This window comes from Pleurodeles waltl, chromosome 3_1 (genome assembly GCF_031143425.1).
Source record: "Pleurodeles waltl isolate 20211129_DDA chromosome 3_1, aPleWal1.hap1.20221129, whole genome shotgun sequence".
Lineage (NCBI taxonomy): Eukaryota > Metazoa > Chordata > Amphibia > Caudata > Salamandridae > Pleurodeles > Pleurodeles waltl.
This window is the reverse complement of record NC_090440.1, coordinates 1,143,190,864-1,143,215,108: the sequence shown is the minus strand read 5'-3', so window position 1 is coordinate 1,143,215,108 and position 24,245 is coordinate 1,143,190,864. Positions and strand designations below refer to the sequence as shown.

Here is a 24,245-nt window from a genome sequence, read left to right as displayed (position 1 = left end):
GCACATTTACTGGAGTTAAGGTTAGTGTTTTCTAAATCAAATAGTGTTCTTCAATGCACGTACCGAAACCCAGCTGATCGTGTTGCTGACCTTCCTAAATCTAATACGAGTGGATTCCAAACCTTTTATCCCAGTGGTTTTGATGGGGGATTTTAATCAGCACTTGTGAGAAGTAATCTGTTGGGTGGATGGTCTCAGATCACATGAGATGGATGGTCACCCCTTGCATTTTGAGTATAGGTTTCAGTGAGAGATATTGAATGAAATCATTTGGAATTTCAGTCTATCATTTGGCTGGAGATGCCCAGGGGAAGGTCTTTATAACTCTTTTGCCCCTTCATTTAAAGGAAGGGGGCGGCTACAATTATTGCTTATGTCCTTCTCTCAGCCTCATTCAGCCCATTAATAACTATTTATGCCATCTACAGTCAGGCTTGGAGTGATCACAATTCGATTTCGATTGGTTGAGATATTAAGAGTGCACCAGTTCATCACAAGGTGTTAAAAAGCGATGACGACAATAGCCGCCCACATGAGAAGGATTTTTTGTAAGAGAGTTTCCCCCTATGTCTTTTTTTAAAGAGCTGACGTGTCATTGCACTGGGGAATTTGAGGACCTGCCCAACGAGCGTGTGGTGGCTGCTCTTTTTCTTTTTTAAATATATTAGTATTAGGTGTATGCCATGCTAACCAAGCAAGGGAATACAGGGATTAGGACTCAGCTGCAATGGTTTGATAAGGCTTGCTCAAGGCCTCCTTATGACATAACACAGGCTCATTCTTGTAAACCTAGATTGGTGGTTACAGTGGCCTAATGCAGGCAGAAGTATAAATTAGTTATTAAAAGCAGGAAGGATGCTTTGAGGTGAAAAGCCTGGGTGTAACTGGCTGTAGTGAAATGTGTTTTGACCGCTGATTGTGTTGCACCACCTTGCATCTGGATTAGCTATCCAGTGTTCACCAGTTACAGACTACATGTTGTATTCAGTTTAGCCTTAGATTCATTCTGCCTATTGACAGCATTAGACACTGCCATGTTAAAGGCTGCCAGTAATTTTCCACATTGTAAATTGTGCATTCTGTCCTGTTTTCGTGCTTTTTCTCACCAAGGCCTTTGGTTGATGAGGATGTACTCAGACGGCAGGGAACGGCCTTGTTTTGACTTGACATCTTGGGATTGTGGCCAAACCCCAACGTGTTATTTTCAAAGCATACCTAAACTAGCCAGCATGTTTGAATACTTCTTGCGAGAGGTTTTTCCAGAAAGCTCCTTTGGTTTTTTAAGATATAAAAAGACCCAGTGCGATAGCGAGGGTTGGAGTGGCCTCAATCAGGGTTCAGACGTCAGATGCTAGATATAGAGTTCCTGTGAGGGCGGAGACTTCTCTTTCTCTCAGTCCAACGGGGTCATCAGTTTGCTGGCATGGGAAAGATGAAGAACCTGACAGGCCGTATGGTGATGCATTTCTTATTCATTTGCTTTGCATTATAATATAGATACATATATTTGCTGTTTATATGGCAGTGGAGAATCATTTTGCTATGTTTTCATTTAATTGTTGTGACTATTCTTAAACGTGTGCTTTCAACATGCTAATCTCCTTTTAGGAACCTCGCATAGTGAAATAATAAAATGTCTTCTTTGGACTAAGAAGTGCATTCCAGAGTTTTTTGTCAGCTCCGTCATTAGTGAAAAGCAAAACACTGGCAGATGCTTGCTCTCTGAAATGTAGTGCCAGATTTTGGGAAATTGTCAGCCATCCTGTTTTCTCCAGTAAATTCTCACCAGCTTTCCATGATCCTTTTGCCCATGATAAAAGGTGGCCCATTTTAGAGGTATTTATGAATATGTAGCCCACAAGGTGCAGGGGGAGGATTCTTCTGTAGTGCTGGAATTATTCCAATCTGTTTAAATCTGATATCAATTTGAGGGCTCCTTTATTTACTATGTACTTTAATGCTGTGGTTAAAAACTTAGATCTCCGCTTCACGGTCTGTTATTATTGCTATTTTTAAAAAGGGAATGAGATCAGATCTACCTTCAAGGTCATTGTGTGTATAATCCTAACCTCTCTTCAAGAGTGGGCAGAGCAAAATCAGATAATTTCTGATAACCAATATGGATTTAGGCAGGAGAAAATCATTATTCATCAGGTCCTGAATCTATACCTAATTATCAATAAATTTACTGTAGCTAAACCAGGTAGTATCAATTTGGTATTCATAGATCTGACATCAGCTTTTGATAGGGGGATTAGGAATAAACTATGACCTCTGGTGGTCTTCTTGAAATTGAGATTAGTTATTTTATGGCAGTATTTGACTGCCTATGTCACATATAGTGGTAATAATGGGGATTGCACTGATTATTCTTCTATTAACCATTGCTTCAGCCAAGGATCCATTTTGGCTTCCTTTTTGCTAACATTGTAGGTAAATCATCTGGAGGGACATTTGTTAGGTAAACCCAAGAGGTTTATTCCATTCCTCCTATATACAGACAATGCAGCTATTCTTGGCAAGACAGCACTGGGACGCACACACTTTTTGGATTCTTGTGAGTTTCATCGCTTCTCTTGACAAATTTGGGGAAGGTGCATGTTGCATGTTTGGTTGTGGGCCCAAGATCGATGAAAAGTAGAAAACATACTATAGAGAGGGTGGAAATTTCTAGGGTCCCTTCCTTTTTATATTCTGAGGTCTTGTTTGATGACAAGAGTTGTTGGGCATCTATGATTGCTTCAAACTGCTACTTTTTATTAGGCCTGTGGGAACTCTTTTTGACTTAGCTACCATGCTAGGGAATAAACCAACCCAGTCTTTACTGAAGATGTGAGTCGCAGTTCTTAACGTCAGTGTTCTATGGTGTTATGTGGATTGTTCTTCAATACAAGTGACTAGGAACCATTTTCTGATAAGATTTGCTTTCTCTGCAATATAGTATGTGTTCTTTTATTGTCCATGAGAAATAAGGGAAAGGTTATAATGTTAATACAATTGCTCTCGGAACCCTACTAGAATGGCTTTTGATCTTGGTTAATTCAGATTTGTAACCTAAGGCTATTTTTGAGGAATTCTCTCTCTTCGGATTATGTAAACAAAAAATTGCTTCACTCAACTATGTTTAAGTGGGGTTTCAGGCCCTCGAGCAGGCAGTGACTTACAGCTCTAGACTCCATTAAAAACCCAACTTAGCCTGGATGAAGGTCAACTGGATCTGTTTCAGAAAGTGTAAAAGAGAGGACCACGAATTACAGAAGGGGACTCTTAGTGCATATATTACTCTCTAAACAACAATGTACTCTGGGCCTCAGCTGATGTTTGCAAATAACTGTTATCATCATTATCTGTTAATTAGATTCCACCTTGGATACATTACTGGTGGTAGCCAAAGGCTGGTTTTTGGTGGAGAATCTTGGTTCTCTTGGTTGTGCTAATTTCTCCAAACAAGATACCCTTCATTTTATCATGTTTTGTGATTTTTATAATTATTTAACTTGTACATTCATTATTCCTCTTCTCTAGAGCAAGAACTTTAGACAAGCAAGACCCCCTGTCATATTCTTACAATTGTTAACTTCAGAACTTATTTGTCTTAATATTGTTGGATTTTAAGATGTGATTCAAAGAAAAGATAGAGTTAGGGTAATTTATGGCTTTAAAATGTATATCTGATAGAATTGACCTATATTTATATTCGGGTTTTACACTTTTATTGTTAATGTTTAAATGGAATAATTGTATGTAATGTGCTGCATGCTTTTATAGTTACTTTTTGTTTTATGGAACTTGTTTCCTGAGATAAACAATTAGGATCATGACAACTCCACAAGCTTTTGCAGATTAAGGCCCTATCTTGATGAAGCATAACAACTAAGCAGTGTTTCCACTTCTGGATATTCCCTCTCCACACAATCTCCTCAGTTGTAGGTCGAAATGTTTAACGAAGTAATGGTTGAAGTAGCCATTATGTGTACTCCTCTGGTAGCTAAGGCATCATGCCTTCAGCTAAAAAGGGAGTCTACTAGTCCTGGAGCAGCATACTGCCACTGATTCTGGTAAAACTTTTCAAATTCTCAGCCCTAGTGGCAACCCAGACACAGGTACCAGCTGGCTGTTGCAGTCTTTTAATGGTCCTGTATTATCAACTATTTCATCTATTTGATTGCTGCATTTCCTGCAAGATAAGGGGAAATTAAAAAGTACGACTAGGTGCACTATGAGCACCTCCTCCACTACCTGAAGTTAGCTAAGGAAGCCCCAGGATGTCCTCAAAAAGTAGAAATATCTCTCATCACAACTACAAGCAAGTGCAACAGCAAACCTGCTATGTAGTTAACCCTCTGCATGATCTTATTGTCACCTAAACCATAAGCCTCGGTTTGAGTCACACAGTGGAGTCCTGCTTTCAACTGCCTCCTCTATTTGGCCTTCTGAGGCTACAGTCTTCATGCACAACGCATTCCAGTGCCCAGACTTTGAACATCAAGCGTCACTCAATCCACTAAGGCCTAATATATTAAGCAGAGGTGCAGAAGCAATCAGATGTCCCACTTTAAGAGTTTACCTTTGCACTTACCTCAGTGATATTAATAAAATAATTTTAGTTTATTAACAGAGGTAGACAGACAGCACAGTAACCACAAACTTTATAAATGGGGATAGTAACACTAGCTTTGCCTTGATGGTTTGTGGTTTCTTGTTGTTTTATTTTACCTTTCTGTTAACTTTTAAGACATTAAATCACAATTTGTTTTCTAAGTATAGACCGCAGCTTGACCGCCCAAACATACTGTGGTTGCAATGAAGAACTTCAACTCTCTCTAATGTGAATCTTCAGGTTGCCTTCCATGGGACAAAGCTTAACTGCTTGACAAAGCAAAGCAGAGAGTTTTAGGAAATGCATCTTTCCTTTGCAGAGCACAGACCTTGTATCTTGAAACTGCTAAGCACTGCCCACAACTTGACAGATGTAGGAAATTGCCAGTTGTCCAACTGACTGTCCACCACAAGCAGAGATAAACAGTGTGATCGAGGGACAACGCCATCAGTGTTACACTACTTCTAAGGCAGAATACAGTACATGTAGGCACAGAAAGTAAAACAAAGCTATGACTGGAAAGAAAGGTACAAGCGAATCGTCCCTAACAGTCAGCAATATATGCAAGTAGTCTTCCAAGGTGTTGAGCTTCATAGGCCTTAAGATATTCATATGCACAAATAAAGAGATCTTCAGACAAATAATGCCCTTGATTAAATACTCAATTTGGGATAACCCTCACCCCTTATTCTTAAAAGGAAGACTATCCCAAATAAAGGAATTAACATTCTAATCAGTACTAAGCTGAGGTATATATACGATTTGTGTGAAGCAAAGGTCTCCAAACTCCAAGCGTGCACCCCTGGGGTCAATGACTATTTCCAGGGACATCAAATGCAGTATAAATGAAGATGACCTGGAAGTGCAACCTTGTTTATTTGTCAAGTTCCAGGCTGCCTTGGTTTACAGCACTGAAGTGCATTTAAAAGCCTGAAAACTGTGATTCTGAGAGTAGATGGGGTGAGGTGATTGAGTTTGGTGGAAAGGTCAAATGTGTGGCTCAAAAACTAAATATTCTGAAACTATTTCACTGTTCTTTCACTTTTCAGGCTATCACATATAATGTAACACCCACTTTAAATGAACAAGTACGGGCAAAACCAATAGGTCTTATCTTCAAGACTATTCCTTGTGGCTTTTCCTTTTGTTTCTGTGGAGGAGAATTATCTGGTGTGGAGTGAAATGTGTTGTGGTGAGGAATCATGTGGTGTGGGGGTGGAATTGTATGGCATGAAATTATGTGGAGTGTAGTTATGTTGAGTGGAGTGTAATTATGATGTATGGTGTGGAGGGAAATTATGTGGACTGTAATTATGTGGCATGAAGTAGAATTGTGTGTTGTGGGGTTGAATTATGTGTTGTGCTGTGGGGCTGAATTACGTTTTGTGAGCTGGAATTGTGTGGGTTGGAAATATGTAGTGTGAAATTATGTGGTGTGGAATTCTGCAGCACAGATGTGTAGTGGCAAGTCGAACTGTGTTGTGTGGAACTGTTTGAATTGTATTTGTGTGGCCGGGAATAGTGTGGCATTGAGTGGAATCGTGTTGAGGCAAATGATATGGCATTGAGAGGAGATGAATTGTGGAGTGTAATAGTGTGTTTTTGGGCCCAGTGCTATATGCGTAGAATATATATGTGGCATGGAATTATGTGTAATGGCATTGTATTGCGTATAATGGAATTATCAGGAGTTGAACTGTGTTGTGTGTAGTGGAATTATGGGGTGTGGATGTGTGTGCTGAACTAAATGACAGAATTGTGCAAAATTGTTATGCCGAGTTACGTGGAACTGAAATTTGTGGAATGTAAAAATGTGGCATGCAGTGAAGTTGAATTATGTGGAGCGGCATTGTGTTGCATGGAGTGGAATTATGTGGAGTGGACAGGGACAGGGTGGAAGAAGAAAAAAAAGAGGAATGGGGCAGGCGGAGATGGATTCAAATGCATGCTTCCCAGTGCAAAAATAAACAATCTCAACAATTCCTCTGCCTTTCCTACACCTTTGTTGTGCCCCTTCGTATGATGCCCCGGCTACTGCACCCTATCCCTTCTGCACCAGCATCGCAGACTCAAAGCCCCCCAAGCCGGACTACCTCAGTCTAGGACGCACTTTCAGGTGTGAGGAGAGACAGTCACCTCCAAGCCCACCAACAGTAAAGAACATGTCTCAGAGCACACGCTGGCTAGTCGAGGCCTAAAAATGAATGCAAGTTCAACTAATTGAGCCTCAATTGTTTTATGCAATCACTGCAGATGTCTGTGGCCAGTCACATAACTGATTCCTGTTTAATTCAGTGAGGAATGGTGACTTGCTTATTTACAGTGCTACGAAGTCCTAGCACGTGACAGAAAGCACTGTGTATACTGAAGTCACTATTTTAAAACTGTACTGCACACAGTATAAGTTAAACTGTCACAAAATGACTTCGTTTTTAAGATAAAGCAACTGGTGTTAAAGTGTATATTTTAGCAATAGGTACTCAGGATGTACCTGGTGGAAACATATTTATAAGTGTCCATTAAAACGATGAATTGCAGCACTCAGTGATAATTCCCTCACACTACCTCTCAAAAAGAATAAATCTTTGTCACCATAAAGCTACAAATGACTCCATCAATTATAGTTAATAATAATACAGGCTCCCAAGCAGTCTTTACATTTTTTTCAGGTAGCAGGCACCCTGCAGAAATGTCCAATTTCTTTAGCTAGGACTCTCTCTATGCTTCAAAGCTCAGGACACCTTAATTTTCAGTCAAAGGCTTTGAAACTGCCCATTAACCGCCCAGGTATGTTTGTTTCCAAACAAAACGTGTGAAAACTGTTTTTGAAAAACTAACAAAAAAAATGTGGGTGAGCACCATAGATCCACCCACTTCGAGCTCTGATTATTTGCATTCGTTGTTCCATGTGAGTTGAAGGTGTGGCAGGGAGGAAGTCAGCAAGGTCACATTCAGTGCAAAACCCTGGTAGTACATAGGGACATTAAAGCAATAGGCCCAGGAGAAAAAGGAAATGCGCTAAATATAAGAATACCGTCTAAAAGATGGCCCAGAGGGGGGGCGCTATGTGGGAGCTAATTTTGTTTACTTACAAATGGACAGAGACAGCTTTGTCAGACAGATGCACTAGGAAAGAGGCAAGACTAGGGAGCTATATTTTTTAAGGGACACTATTACTCAGCGCAGCAGGTGCAGTGGTTCTGGGACCAGGAGTGTGTGGGGTCACTACACCTCATGTATGGCTTTTTTGCTACCAGTGATGGAAATGGGGGTCCATTTTCCTTGCCTGCATTAGGGCCCACTTCACCACTGCTTTGCACAGATCAGGGACCAAGCAAAAGGGGTGAGATGTGGGGCTTTTGCTTTTATCCCTTTTGTCATAAACAAAGGGGCTAACAGTCTGCTTTGGGCAGTAGGCCAAAGTATGATAGCCCAGTGGAGTAGGCAAAGGAGACAGGGCTATAGTTTTCCTTGGTGCTGTTGGCGCAGTGGAGTTTAGTTGGCCACTCACTCAAACATCGCAAAGTGGTGTGAGGGGGCAACTAAACCACAGTTATGGCTAGGTTACTATCCTTTGTTGCCTGCATTAGGGACCAGTTCACACTTGTTGTGGCAGTGTTTTTGGGCCTCAGAACAATTACCTAATGGAGGGGAATTGAATCAGAGGAGACAGCTCCCTTGGAATCAGACAGATGGTGGGAAGCTGATGGGATAATATGGGGGCTCACGTATTTAACAAAGGGCACAAACAGCTCACTTTGTGATGTAGTACATACCATTAGTGAAGAAGGTGCTGTGGCACTGAAGCCCAGGAGTGCGAGGGTCTCATAACACCCCACTTACGTGGAGCAGTGATTTTTTGGCTAGTTTCGATTTTTGTTTAATGCATTTGTTCTTTTTAAGTCACAAATTTAATATGGAGTAAATGTTATAGAAAAAGTAGTCCTGAAATGATCGCATAAGACACCCTTCCCCCTCCCCCCCACAACCTCAGCCCTGCTACTCACGGTCCCTCAATCCTTACCATAAAGTTTTGGAGGGGGGCCCAAATTTAAAACACTGTGCTGGAAGGGGACAAAGCAAAAGGTCACTAGGGAAAACATTACACAGTAGGAAAAAACCTATCAGAGCAGTGAGAGTAGTGACAACAGGGATTGGCGAAAGAAGTAGATGGCTGGGTGGTCACAGTGCAAAATGCCCCTTTTAAAAGATGGGTATCTTGGGTATAGCTAACTGAATCTGAACAAAAACTAAGTTCGAAACCTATACACTTAAGTTGGACTGGCACAGTTAGGGACAGATAGAGGGGAATGGTAAAATGGAAAAGGGGAGACTAATGCTTTACAGAAAATAAAAGAAACAGTATTTAAAAACCCAAGTTAAAAAAGAAAAATAACAGTTTTCAAATTATACTGCACTAATCATGTATGTAAGATCCTCGTCAAAAGACTAAACATTAGGAGCAACGCCCAACAGACATGCAAAAAGGCATGTGGAAGTATTGGAAAGCAATAATGGGACACACCTCTGAGGTCTCTTGGTCTTCAACTGCAAAGGGATAGAGGCACTTGTAAAGTTTGTTGAAGGCTTCCACTCCATTTTCTGTGATCTCCTCTTGTACTCGTGAATCCAAAGGCTCAGTTTCAGTGAAATCCAGCTCCCACACTGTGTCGACCCATGCTAAAACAAAAGAAAGAAAAACTAGGGAGTCAGTCATAATAAAAACAAACAAGATAAAGCATCAATTAAAATGTTCAGAATATTATTAAATGGAAAAGAATTCATCATTCAGAAGATGGGGGCACATTAATACTTTGATCTTGGCATTTTAATTATTACCTGGTGCATTCTGTGCTCTGTCATTTTTGCCAAGCAGATGGAAGTGAAAACGTTTTCAATGAAAAAAAACGAATCCAAGGAATACAAAGCAGAGTAACACGTTTACACAAAATCATCATAATAGGATGAAGGTTAAGAACTAGATTAGGGTTATGGGTGGGGCTAGGCCGAAAAAAGTCTTAATGCCAAGCTTAGGGACAGTTTAAGAGATACAGAGAAGGTTCGGCACAGGTTGAGTACAACTAAAGCTCAGTGTAAGTCCAGGAAAAAGCTGAATAGGCATGAAGGGAATAGCTAGGGGTTGTTGTTATGTCGGGGTAACACTTAAGTCAAAGTTAGGGTATTAACAGCTTTAGGAAAGTTTACACAAAAGGTATGCAAGTAGATTTTAGAATATTACTAAATTAAGTTAATTTTAGAGAATTATAAAAAGGAAAGTCCAAATGAGATTTATCACTGAAAGTTTAAATAGTTTCAAATAAACCTTTTTCAACCAAATTATCTTTAATGAGATGTCAATTTCAACTGAAGATATAGGAAACAGTGACTTGTTCAGTGACAAGGCATTCAACCATAATATGTTTTTTAACTGTATTTCTAAGAAACAGAAAATAATTATATTCAACTTGAATGCATTATTTCCTTAGTAATTAAGTTATGTGTAATCTAAAACATATGTATGTATGTCAGTCACATTAATGTATCTATGCATGTCAGAAATACTCTCATCTAAGAGCCATTAGGTCTTCAGTCTTATGGTCTGACAATGCTCATGTCAATGTGGATGGCTAGTTTGCTTCACACAACTTTGCCCCCGACAATCAGTTCTCATACTCCTCACCTGCCCTTTCTGCAAATCAAGCTATTCTGTGCGAATCTAGTTCCATGTTGCCTTTAGACTATTAGAGCCCTGTATCACTCATGGGCTAGCAAACCTCAGGGCCGCCAAAGAGGCTACCAGCAACCTGGGCCTGCTCCAGAACATACTAAACTGTTGGGGTTTGATTCCACAGGCGATCACATACATTACATCTACTGCTGGCCCACGTCTTTTATACCCCAACTGTATTAGCGCTACCTAGCTTTGTAAGAATGGATGGTACTAGAGTGCGAATTCCACCAAGATACAGTTGGAGCAATGCTAGAAATACAAAGCAATGCACAAACTACAGTCTGTACAGAGGAAACAAGAATACTGAAAATTAAACCATAGTTGCATTAATGGCTAAAGGTGGTCTACGAAGGAGGTCAAAGAAGAAACACATCCCACTCAAGAAGAAATACATTTCTACAACAGGAGATCAAAGAAGAAGTGCAATGACTTAAAGCACATAGAAAGGTGGATCTATAGGAACTGTTGCTGCATGGCAACTAAGCATCTGCTCTTACTTAGTATTGCCTTGCTCTGTTGTCTTTGATTGACTCGATGTGCTAATGCTCGCACTGTTCCCCTTCCCATGCTGCTGTACTGCGGGTGAATGTACTCATCTAAATAAATTAAATAAAGTATTTTTTTTTAAAAAGGGATGTGCCCTTACTGTGGTATTGAGTGGCATGGAGCTGCTGTGAAATGATGCAGTTTCTGGTACTGTAAGGAACACTGCTGTGATAATGAATAATTTGTCCTAGCAGGAGAACCGGCTGGCCTGCCCATTAAATTGATATGGAAACCTTAACAACCTGCTTCTGGTCATAAAATCAAAGAGGGAGGAACTGTCGCTGCTGCCTCATCGCTACTAGCCTTACTGAGTATAGAAGTGAAAAAGAAAAAAGATATTGCTAACATTTCCACTACTATCCCACCAAATCACAATGGCGACAAGGCAGAGAGAACCTGTGTCACCCGCCCCACCTCACATCCTTCAAAGCCTGATGAATGCAAGCTTGCATTACCCCAGCGACGGAACTCCAAGAATCGAACATTGCTGGCAGATATAGAAAGGGCAGGAAAGACCATCAGCTGTGCGTGGAAAATGGCTGCAGAGACGGGATACCTATGTCCCGGCAGCATAAAGACCCCCAATATGGGGCACATATCAACACTCTTCTACAGAAGAGAGGGACATGTGAGATACAAAAGTAAAGAAACAAACTGGGCATTCTCTTGAGTCCTCCATGCAAGACCACATCGCGTGTGCCCAAAGCCAAAAAACTAAAAGACTAACAACATGAGACATAAGGACAGACCACACTGCACCACCAATCAAATAAAAAATAAAAAATAAACCGACTGTCAAGACAGACCGTGGTAATAAAACTCACTAACCAGGCGTGTGGAAGGATAACCACAGTTCAGAAGCAGCATCAAATACCAGCTGCATTAGTGCCAAATCCTCCACCAGCAGAAGTCCCACCCCAAACCCATCAGAAACAGTGAGCAATATATTCCCCTTCAGTGAACTCACAGGCCCCGCAGTGGCTTCTCCCTAGTAAACCATATGCATGGACTAACACAATAAGTCAGAGACAGTTCAGGGTATAAAATGGTCACTCTCACTGCACTATGCTGCAAACTCTTTTTAAACTTACCAGACACCAGCGATTATGATAATTGTGAGGCAAACTTTAGCTCAACCTGGACCACAGGCGCTTCATACTCAAGCAAGTGAAACAAAAAGAGAGAATTGATCAACAATTTTCTGCCCACCTAAGAAAATTAGAAACTACATGTATGGACAACAAGGAAAATGTAGCATAAAACGTTCAAGACTACAGATCAGCAGGCCTGACACAATCAATTCTCCACAAACTTTGAATAAGACTTAATAAAATCAAAACTATGGACAGGTCAAACAGACTAGCCAAAGTCCAAACCATTGCAATGACAGAGTTGTGGGAAAAAATTGAACTGGGAGAGAGCGAGGAACCAAATCAACCTGTGAAAATGGAAACAGCAGATGCCATCTATAGTAGACCACTGCCCAAGATGACCCCAGACAGGCAGAAACACCACCAGTGGCTTGCTCCAATGCGGATACTGTGGAAGAGAACCCCATTCCGAAACTAATGGCTGAATATGTGACATGTGCAGCATGTGGCCTTAAATACCACTTTGAAATTGTTTGCAAGTGAGATTGGAGGGGGCGGGGGGGGGGGGGGGGGAGGAAAAAGTATGTTCCCAGCAAACATGGGATGAGAAGAGGGATGTTCCCAACGTAGTTGAGGATTCTTCACTCTGATCACTATGCAATGACACAACGAAAATACTTACCAGGTGAAGCCTTCAAAAGCTGTGCCCAGATGGGGAAATTGAGGAGGATGAAAACAGTTTTCACATGTCTGTCACCTATCAGGGGTCCAATGGAAGATCTCCCCTGAAATGCGAGGTCACCATCAATCAGACAAACATTGTTTCTCTCAGACACCAGGCATCACTCAAAGTCATGGAGAAGACACAATACTACCTCTCCGTCCTTAGCCTGCGATTCAGAAGACAGAAACCAGCATCTTTGCAAACTGAAGTCACAAGTCACTACCAATCGCAGGCATATTTGTAAACGTTGTGCAACAAATCTCAAACTATAAAGACCAGGTTCTTCATTGTTGACGATGGCACTGGCACCCCTCATCCACTTCGCCACAGAAGATCCACTTGGTTCAATCTTCTTTGCATGCTGCTTTAGTATCATGGAAGTTAACAAAATCCTTGAGGAATATGAAGACAGCTTTGTATAACTGGGGTGTCTAAAAGTGAGAAATTTCAAGTCCATGCCGATGACACCATCAAATTGGCGATGCCTGATGCAGAAGGGTCTTGTTTCATCTCCAAAAGAAATTCAAGCTTCAGTTGAAACGACTGGAAGAGGGTTGAAGTAATTGACAGAGTAAATGAGTCCATACCATGGCTCTTTCTCATAAGACTACCTAAAGTGACAATACAGAGAGAAAGACAAACAAGTCTCAACACTCTGTGACGTATAGAGAGATCTGAATGGTGTGAAGTGATTTTCTAAGCTAAATTTGAACACAGGGTACCATTAGCTAACGATTGGCAAAGACAGTTGCTGTATCACTACCTTCTCAACTCACATTGGATTGAGAAGGGACACAAAACTGAGATCCTGGGTTTCATCAGTAGATGAGGCTTTTCAGAATGCAAAACAAGAAACCCTTAAAGGACAGCTGGGCATCTTAAATCCGAGTGATGACATCCTTAACTATGCAAAAGCACTGGATGAGCATAACAAAATACTTCACAACACTCGGCAGTGCCTTAGAGAAGCCTATTTGACCTTACACAAGGATAAACAGAAGTTTCTGAGAGACAATATTGATTTTTTGGCTACTTATTTTTGACCACATCAGAAGACTTATGACCTCAAGAAGGTACAAACAGCTAGAAATGCCTTGGAGGAGAGAAGCTTCTTTAGGTATGATCAATTACTTACCAACCCCTTTGTGACTTTACAAAATAGTCACTCACATAGTCCTGGCACCATAAACATGAGAGGCTTTCGAAGATATCAAGTCAGCAATCAAAAGAGCAAAACAAAGCATTATTTTGACACTTAAGCCTAGGTAGAACTGGTCCGACTAGGCTGGGGCAGTCCCCTTTCAGGAACATCAGTGAGAACACAGGAAACCAAGCACCTTTTCCAGAAGAGTGTTAACTGATACTGAGACAAGATATTCTCAAATACAAAGCAAAGCCTGGCAATCAAATGGCAATGTAACCAATGATACCTAATCCTGTTCAGGATAGACTTTGCATTATAAAAGAACCACAAACTGCTGGTACAGCTGCTTTTTTTTTTTTTTTTTTAATAGTACATCACAGCTTACCACACCAAGATTTTAAAAGTGTGCTTTACAACATCAGCAGCACAGCTCTAAAGTCAAGCATGGATCATGGTCAGCATGCCTGGCTGATTACTTTGCACGACACCTGGTGAAAAACACAGAGATCCAGCACTTTGTCAAACCTTTGCAGGCCTTAATATAGCTCACATCTCAAGGAGCTGCTCAAAAGCTCTCTCCCTAGAAGAAATTGACTGTGCCGTAAATGATTTATACATGCAGCTGCTGAAAAAGGGACTTCAAGAAAACAGCTGAAAAGGATTTAATCCGGCCATGAAGCAACAGATGAAGAGAAGCAATACTGTGGAAATACGGAAAGTGAGCAATAAACTCATTTTAAACGGAAGTGGTGACCCTGCTGAGAGGTTTCAAGATTGTGATCCTAAAAAGTCTCCAGCGGCGCATAGTCAGAGACATCACTGGATCACAAAAAAAAGAGAAAACCACACCTGAGAGAGAAAGTGTGGTTTCCACAGACATACAAGTGTATGGAAACGATGATGACTTCCTGCCTTCTTTGCCAAGGCAACAAAAAAATGCAACATCTTTCAGCTCCCATTATCACAGAAGATGCCTGCACGGGGCCCTGGGTTAAAGTTAGTGTAGATCTCTGCAACTTACCAGGTGGACACCTCATTCATATGGGCTTGTGCTCCAAGTACCCAATAGTCGAGACTGTGGAGCCTTCAGTGATTAAAAGAAGCAAACCAACGCTGGAGAAAATCTTCACAGCTTATGGTCTTCTTGTTTGCCTCAAGAAGGACATCGTCCATCCTTTAACAGACAGGTTTTAAAGCATACATGCAAGAACTGTACATTCAGCATCACAAGGTAATACCACAATGGCACCAAGCCAGTGGGAGGTGGAATTCTTCCTACATATCCTGAACAAGACATAGTGCATAGCTGCAGAAATGGGTAGCAACACTGAGTGGACACATCACAGCTTCTTGCATGCTTACCGGAATCCCCCGCATTGCACAACTATGCATTTGACTGCAACTACATTATTCAGAAGAGCTCCTAGAGACAATATCACAACAGTCCCAGGTTACATAACAACCAAAATTGACAGTGAGCAGAGTCAAGGAAAGTGAAGGACCAACAATGACAGTGCAATCAGAAGACGACAAGATGTAGATCCCGATGTGCACATTATCACGCACAGGTCAAAACCTGGCATCCGCATGGCTAATTTTGACTCATATGAGCTAACTCAGTGGGTGATTACTAACAGAAGAGGACAATGCTCTCCTCCAAGAAAGGGAGGGAAATTGTTACTTACAATGTGTCACTATTTAAATAAAATATCACCAATGAAAACGATGGACGGTTCTGAAAGGAAAAGGGGTGGGGGGGTAACAGCATACAGTGGGCAGCAATGAATCTACAAAGGTAGAAATGCCATGAGAAGCTGCTGAGGAAAGGATGACCAAATTCCAGAGGATGCCAACAATCACAGAAAGGCATTCCAGAACAATACCAGTTCCTGGTAGCTAAATAACTCTGTATACCCTCTGAAAGAATCCCAGAACGTCACAGAAGCTGAGAGACTATACATTACTGTTAGAAATTGGGTCTCTAGTTGGCAGTGGTTTGCATCCTGACCAAGTAGGCACCTTCACTCTAGTCAGGGTAAGGGAGCCACACAGCTAAGATAATCCCTGTTCACCCCCTTGGGAGCTTGGCATGAGCAGTCAGGCTTATTTCAGAGGAAATGTATAAAGTATCTCTGAGGCAATACATAAAGTGTCGGTGTATACACAAACATACACACAGTGAAAACACTACAAAAGAACTCCACACCAGTTTAAAATCAACAGCCAATATTTATCTGAGTAAAACAAGACCAGAAAGACAAAAATCCAACATACACAAGTAAAGATATCACTTTTTAAAGGTTTAAATGAGTCTCAATGCATAGGAATCAATGGCTGTATATTTTTATCACAGAGTACCTGAGGTGCATCAAAAACAAAGATGATGGGGTCGCAGGGAAGGTGAAGTGCCAAAAATGCAAAGTGCTGCATCAGTTCCTTACTGTGCAGGGGAGGTGATGCGTCAGTTCTTTCCACTCATGTAAGGCGATGCATCGATTCCTTACAGGCAGGAGAGGTGATGCATCGATTGTTTCCTCACAGGAAAGGTGATGTGTTTGTTTCTGGACACGTAGTCGGAGTTCTTTACTGTGGTGCGTGGTCGGCAAGAAACTGATACCCAGGGACGATGCGTGGAAAGTTCAGAAGCGTGGTGTTGCTAGAATCGGGATAGAACAGGCGCTGAGTCAATTCTTCAACCTCGAGACAGGCATTGCATTGATTTTTCAGTCGAAGTGCATCGACACGTGGATTTTCTCCTTCAGTACACCAGCTTACACTTCCAAGGGCTCAGGGACTGGAGTTGGCACCACCTGCCATGTTAAGACTCTCAGCAGAAGAGCCCAGGCACTGGCAGATGAAGACTTCTTAACAGGAGGCAAGCTCAGTTCAAAGCCCTTGGAGAACCTTGGAAAGCAGGATAGAGGAAGCAAAGTCCATTTCTTTCACTTCCAGGACAGAAGCAGCAGGTCAGCACAACAAAGCAAGAAGCAGTCCCTCCTGTGGCATCCAGCTCTTCTTCCTGGCAGAATGTCCTCAGTCCATAAGTGTTCTAACTTTGTGGTGTCAGAGGTCCAGTACTTATAACCATGTCTGTCTTTGAAGTAGGCAAACTTCAAAGAGAAATATTTGTAATACACAAGACCCTGCCTTTTCCTGCTCTGCCCCCAAACACACTCCAGGGGGTTGGAGACTGTTTTGTGTAAGGACAGGCACAGGCCTATTCAGATGCAAGTGTCAGCTCCTTCCCCCACTCTAGTTCAGGAAGACCTGTCAGGAAATGCAGGGCATAACGCGGCTTCCTTTGTGTGACTGTCTAGAGTGACTTCACAAACAGTCCAACTATCATCATGACCCAGACATGTATTCCAAACACAGGCAGGGACACAGAATAGTTAAGCAAGAAAATGACCACTTTCCAAAAGTGGCAGTTTCAAGCCTAACAATTCAAATAACAACCTCATCAAAAGCTGTATTTTTAAATGAGTTCAGAGATCCCAAACTCCACACTCTATCTGCTCCTATGGGAAATTACACTAAAAAGACATTTCAAGGCAATCCCCAAGTCCACCTATGGAAAAGAGTCCTGGCAATAGTGAAACCGAATTTAGCAGTACTTCACTATCAGGACAGGTAAAACACACTAGCACATGCCCTACCTTATAAAAATACGCTGCCCCCTGGCCATGGGGCTGCCTTTGGCCTACTTTAGAGGCGACTTACCTGCACTAAAAGGGAAGGTTTGGGCCTGGCAAGCAGGTGCAACTGCCAGATTGAAACGGCAGTTTATTACTGCCCACACACATCCTGCAGTGGCAGGTATGAGACATGTTTAAACGTTACTTATGTGGGAGGCATAATCAGTGCTGCATGCTGACTTGTAGCACTTGATTTACAGGACCTGGGCACACATTGTGCACTTTACTAGGAACTTACTAGTAGACCAAATATGCCAATCATGGATAACCAATCAGCAATACATTTTAGACAGAGAGCATATGCACTTTAGCACTGGTTGGCAGTGGTAAAGTGTCCATAGTACTAAAGCCAACACAAACAGGTCAGAAAAAAATAGGAGGAAGAAGGCAAAAGTGTGTGGCTAACCCTGCAAAAAGAGACAGGTCCAACAGTTACACATTTATGTTTGCTGCATTACAATTTGTCCATTATATATGAGAAACGACATTTGGTGTTCCACCCAGCACAATGTTAAGAGAAAGTCACGCAGAGTGATGATAAGGCCAAACATCACTAGGAAATAAAAGGTGGGGAGGGTGTTCTTGAACGCCAATACCTGTAATCAATTCTAGTGTTCAGTGTCCTCGTTTGCACCACTACTCTGCCCCAACACAATGTTGATGTGCAAGGTGCCACTTTACATTGATCAGGTTTCCTGAGCTGACTCACACAGAACAAGCTCACATAACCCTGATGACATCACAGTGCTCACTTGGCATGAGAGGGACGTGCAGGGAGCTTAGCCTGCCTGGGGACACCCAAGCAAATTACCCTCCCCATCACATCCCTTTCCCTCAAAACCCCACCTGTCTGATGACATTGAAACCAAAAGGACACTGATTGATCCCTGCTCTTCACAGAGAGAGAGAGAAAGAGAGAGAGAGGCAGAACTATGTACCATAAGAAAACTGAACACAACTGCATCCTATGAAAAGCTACCTAAATACTTTGTATGACAAGTGTTGAAGCGGTTTCCTCGAAATAAGCACGACATGGTTATGAAGATAACATCCATTTGTTAACGATCTGTTTCCAAGGTAAGAAGCCCATCGACAAAAGTCTGCCCAGTTCTGCAGTCCCAGGATATCTGCCTAACGGACAACTGTCCTGCAAGGCAGGAACCTCGAACTTAGTAACAAGCTTGGAAGATGCACTCTAGCAACACACAACTAAAGAACACTGAATGTATATTACAGAATATAAGAAGCAAAGATTACAAGAATCATTACATCACAATAAGGATACCACAAAGAGGTCTGATATTGTTTGCAGACCTACTGTGCTCTAACAGGGCCTCACACGACTTTGTCAGGCTCCCTGTGCTCCTCAAGAAGCTGTCAGACTCCATGTTCCATCAGACGCTTACCTCATGCCACGGTAGGAACATCACCTCCACCTTACACATGACAGCTACCTTTTGCCAAGAGAGACTCGCAGACACCCTTCCTTAAGGGAACAGAAATATGACCCCATCAGAGGTTGGCAGACACCGTGTGCCACAAGAAAAGGCTGCCAGAACCACGAGTCCTTTCAAAGTATGGAAAAACCCTGTGTATCTTTTCCCGAAGACTACTAGTACGAACAACCCCCATCACAAATGTTAAAGAACGTAAGAGTTGCTCACCTTGGCTTAATCCCTGCAGACCCCAAGCCTGCAGCGCCTCCAGTAACGGCGCTTCACCAGCTCCAGGCATTTTCCCTGTCACCTCGGTTAGAATACGCGCGCCAAAAGCATAGATCGAAACAAACCATTCCGGGCAGCGCGCGACTGTGACGTACAAACAGCTGTCACAGGATTCCAGCCTATACGACGCGTCGGTCTTTGTCAACAAGGCGGCCATCTTGGGATATGGGTTTCTACGCGATTGACTACGGAAATAGTGTGAGGAAGTCAATATGTTCCATTTAGTATTTTTTAACAAGGATAATATTGCAAACACATAACAAGATACTACAATAGCCGTTAATAAATGTGGTATATTAAGTTTCTTCTATGCCAAAAATCTATAGCTTTCGTCTAATATTTGTACTTGCCACTGTTACTTTATTACTCGACCCACTTCTACTTTGAGTTTCTCGAGTCGTATGATCATAAAAATATGCGATGGTGTTATTTACGAAGCGGTGGCCCTATTGAAATGGTGTAGCAAGAGCCAAATGTTCTCGTGTTAGTTACTTTGTATTTTTTAGGTCGAGCTTTTTCCGACGTGTTCGTATGTATCTGGACTTTTAATCACGCCCACCACAAGCCCATAATTATCACTTGTTAATGAGCTTGCCTTACAAAAATCTTTAATTTTCAGTGTAAATGCTTTACGTTTGTCCCTCCTTGGCGCGGTTTAGTTATCGCCTTGGACATCGCCCTGCTATATGGATAATTGCACTATGTTAGACTGCGAGCAAACTTCTTTTTCCTTTTGTGTGCTGCTTGATGATGCCTAGGCGCTTTGAATCGACTCGCTCATGTGAAACTGTATTACTTTTGATTTTCAATTTATGTGTCAAGAAAAGTCTGGTTAGGAGTTAACAATGCTAATAGCTCTAACTCCTGCAAATGTGAGACCTGTTGCATTGCAAATGCTTGTTTTTAAAGCTCCATGGCGGCAAAGTCTCTTCACGCACTGGCAAACTAGGAATGCCTCATTCACACAACACTTGCAATACCTCTAACTGACTATGGCTCGGAGTAGCGTTCCAACGCATCATTCTTTTGCCCATTGATAGAGATCAAATTTTACTCATTCTTTAGTGGCATAAAAGTTAGCATATGATGACTTATAAACCTTCATTTACTAGTCTAATAGAAATTAACACAAAATGTAAAACATGCATGTTTGAATAATGATGGACAATGTGACCTCCATTCGTATTTGACATTGTGTTTTAATATGAACGGTATTGTGAAATTATATTTGAGTGAACTACTGACATGAATTAATATTGAAAGTATTATTTGTAGATGAATAGTAGAAAAGAAGTCTTAGATGAACATGAATTGCACACATATTGATTTAAATGAATGTATTAACGTGAGTTGCACGTATGCAGAAAAAAAATCAGATTTAAATTGTCTTCTAATATGTTGTGAATAATGTTTGCAATTAAATAAGTAGCTTTGCATATTTGATTCAAATTGTAAGGTGTGCAATAAGATTTATATGTATTAACTGTATTAATGTGTATTTAGTCTTTCTAAAAGACTGACATTTCATTTTTGCTGCTTGTTAATTGTGTTCCCTTTGACCTGAATTGTCAGTCGTGGGAGAAGTGATCGTGTCTCACAAGAGTGCTTGCGGTTTATGAACCAGAGGCAGGAACAAGACCTCCGCAGGTGCTCCAGCACCACTAGAAGGGTTGCCATCAGCAATTTGTTGTCGTTTTAAGAGTATGCAAAGGCCTGGACATGATGCTAAATAGGACTATAAATACATCGAATGTAATTGTTTGTAATATTACCTTTCTGTCTGTATTCACTTTATTTGTTAAGTAGGAATCGTTACCAGAGACGTTTTAAGGCATGGGCAAAGTGGGCTCTGGCCTAGGGCCCCGGGCTTTCAGGGCCCCCCGATAGAGCCAGCTCTGATCTGCATTCATGCCCTGATTACCTGAATAATTCTTCAACATGTTTTAAATACTGTTTCCTTTCATTTATTTTTAATATCTTTTAGCTCAAAACAGGATTTCACATATGAGAAATGGGAAGATGTCACAGAGATTATTTTCAGTAATATTAGTGAGCAGCTGCTTTGTTACAATATAGAAAACACATATCACTATCCCTGAATATTAGATGTAAACACATTTAGAACTTAGGCAACTGTGCCTGTGCACTGTCAGTGACCTCGCCAAAAAGGGCATAAATGAGCTGAAATTGGATCACAAATTCAAAACTGTTCCGAACAGGGGCCCCCAAAATATGTTTGGCTAAGGGCGCCCAAAATCCTTAAGATGTCCCTGATCGTTAATGCAGCTCTATTTATGTTTACTGTTTGGAGTATGTAGAGCCAACCGCTAAAATTACCACTGTTAGGTGATTTTACTTATTTTTGTATCAGCTGCCACATTAAAATAACAGTGGTGCTGGTAGAAAACCAGCCCGGTGGGAACCCTACCTTCCATGTATACATGCCAACATTTTCAGACTTGCCGACTTGTGAATACATTTCACCATATGAGGAAGGAGCTGACCTTTGGAGGAGACAGGGCCTTATGCCAAGACCCACCTAAGAGGCACTTTACCCTTCTCCAAGCCCACCACCTCCTCCTGTCACGGACTACTCGTCGTCTATGTCTGTGGCCCACTGTGTCTCATTGTGTCTCATAAACCAAGGTATTCCTAGGATTATGGTATGATTGGGAGAGGAGATTAAATCAAAAGAGACATGTTCCTGATGCTTTCCAAAGAGTAGACCTTGAGTTGAAGTGGTATTGATGACAGGACTGGATGATAATAAGGATCCATCTACAGTATGCACTTGTTGTGGAACGTCTCTTGGTAGTTGCGGAATTTGTAGTTTCTTAGCCCAGGTCACATCCATATAAACTCCACTGGCTCCACAGTCTAATAATGCCAGGGTCCTTTCTTCACGACCATCGGGTAATTTCAGAATAACAGGTAACAGAAATAGGACAGTGGCATCTTCTTTGGAAGAACTGATGGAAGGTATCGCAGAAGTTCCCATCCCCTCCCTTCTCATAGAGGATGGGAAGTGGCATTTCCTGAGGTCTTCACAGGACGAACTGGACAAGTGCGGAGCAAATGGCCAGCAGCACCACAATATAGACATAATCCTCTTCTCTGTCTATCTTTACGTTCGCTAGAAGAGAGAGGGCCACTAGCAGTGGCTACTTGCATAGGTACTCCTTCTGTTGTCTCCTTTAATGCAGGTTGAGGTTCTTCAGGACAATGGACGATTATACGAGGGTTGCCTGACTGAGAAGGTCTACGATTCTTTCTTTTTTCTAGACAACGTTCTTGGAGACAATATTCTATATAAAGCGCTAAATCCATCAAGCCTCGTAAATCGTCTACTCTGGCACAGTGTAATAATTTGTCTTTTATGTCTTCTCGGAGACCTCTGCGAAAAAGAGTCACCAAAGTACGTTCCACCCATGTCGTCTCGGCTGCCAATTGTCTAAAGCATGTGATGTACTGGAGAACATCTTGGATGCCTTGTTGGATGTCACATAGCGCTTCTTCGGCTAATGCTTCCAATCCTGGGCGTTCAAGCATTTGTTTAAATGTTCTCACAAAAGCTGAATAGTCAGACAGTACTGGGTCGTTGGAGGCTACTAACGGAGTCGCTCAGGCCAAGGCAGGACCAGACAAGGCACTGATAAGATAACCCACCTTTGTTTTATCTTGCGCAAATTGTGTTGGTCTAAAGGCAAAATAGACAGTCAGAGCATCAATAAATTTTCGTTCCTTGTTTGGGTCTCCTAAGACCCGAGGCGTAGTAGTAGAGACTGTGGGAACATCGGTAGTTCGGGATGCCAGGGCTTGTCGTAAAGCCGCATTTTCATTTCTTAATTGTTGCAGTTCCTGGGCTTGTTGTAAAGTTAAGAGTAGTGACTGGTTAGGTTCTGCAGCAGCCGTTGCAGTATTCTCCATCCCGCTGGATGAAGTCTGGTTCGTTTGGCGCTGCAATCTGTCACAGACTACTCGTCATCTACGTGGCCCACTGGAACTGCAGAGAGGTCTTCATTTTTGTAGGTTCTGCCTTGACCCAGGTAGGGGCGGCCCTTTCTGGTAGCCACGGTGCTGCCGACAGAGGGAACGCCAAAAGCAGTCCGTGCCCTCCAGAAGGAGTCCCAGAGGGAAAAAAGCCAAAAAGGGAAAAAACCTCTAAGCAGGAACTCCCTGGAATAAGAACAAAAGATAAAAGGTAAGTCTTTTCAACAGGACAAAAAAAAATAGTACTGAAAAAAGCTGGAACAGGCTAGGAAAAAATATAACTGGCGAAGAAAGAAGCAGGAGCGAAGATCACCACCAAAGGAAGTGTTGCAGCGCAAGGAGAACAGGAATCACTCACCTTATATACCCAAGAACAGGAAGTGACCAACAGGAAGTAAAAAGGCACCATATTGGTTTGGGAATACATCATAGAAGCATATAGAGAAAGACACCATGTTAAAAAGGGTTCCTAAGGCATGCAGGGAAAAAGAAGGCATGCTGGGAAGAAGAAAGAACATGGCAGCTGGAAAAGAGCATAAATACAGGAGAAAACGAAGAAAGAAGAAAGGGAAAAAGGACAGACAATGAGGTAAGTGAAGGTGTGTGGGATGAAGTGTTGAGGAAATTAGTGAGGGTGCGTCGGGCCAGCAACTCGTTGAGGCCCCATGCCCAATTTGGGGCCTCGAGAAAAATAAAAAATGGCAGGGGCACGGCACGCCCGGCCTCTACGGACCACGGTCACGTCCCGAGCGGAATGCTTGGCTCGCCCTGCGGCCTGCCGCAGCGCGCACCTCCCCCTGTGAAAAAAACACAGAGTTTTTTGTGCTTTTGTCTATGTCCTGTGGTGTCTTCACACCCTTAATGGACATCAGCTGCTTACTGCCTCCAAGGACTAGCTGGAAAGCCACTCTTTGCTGTGGTTTCTCACTTGTCTTTCCTACCACTGTGTGATTTCGGCTCCTCACTTAAGGTTGCCACCTGACCAGTTTTCTGCCAATAC

At 42.1% G+C, this 24,245-nt stretch overlaps 1 protein-coding gene across 1 annotated transcript in view; it reads right to left on the bottom strand.

Annotated features, from left to right (window-relative positions):
- Positions 1 to 19,429, bottom strand: part of NCAPD3 (non-SMC condensin II complex subunit D3) — a 675,764-nt gene extending 656,335 nt beyond the window's left edge. The window contains exons 1-2 of the mRNA XM_069224452.1: positions 19,196 to 19,429; positions 9,126 to 9,280 (exon numbers count right to left, since the gene is read on the bottom strand). Of these exons, the coding sequence (XP_069080553.1) occupies positions 9,126 to 9,280; positions 19,196 to 19,412 (372 nt within the window). The 5' untranslated portion in view covers positions 19,413 to 19,429. The remainder of the gene's footprint in view (positions 1 to 9,125; positions 9,281 to 19,195) is intronic.
- Positions 19,430 to 24,245: the final 4,816 nt, after the last annotated feature.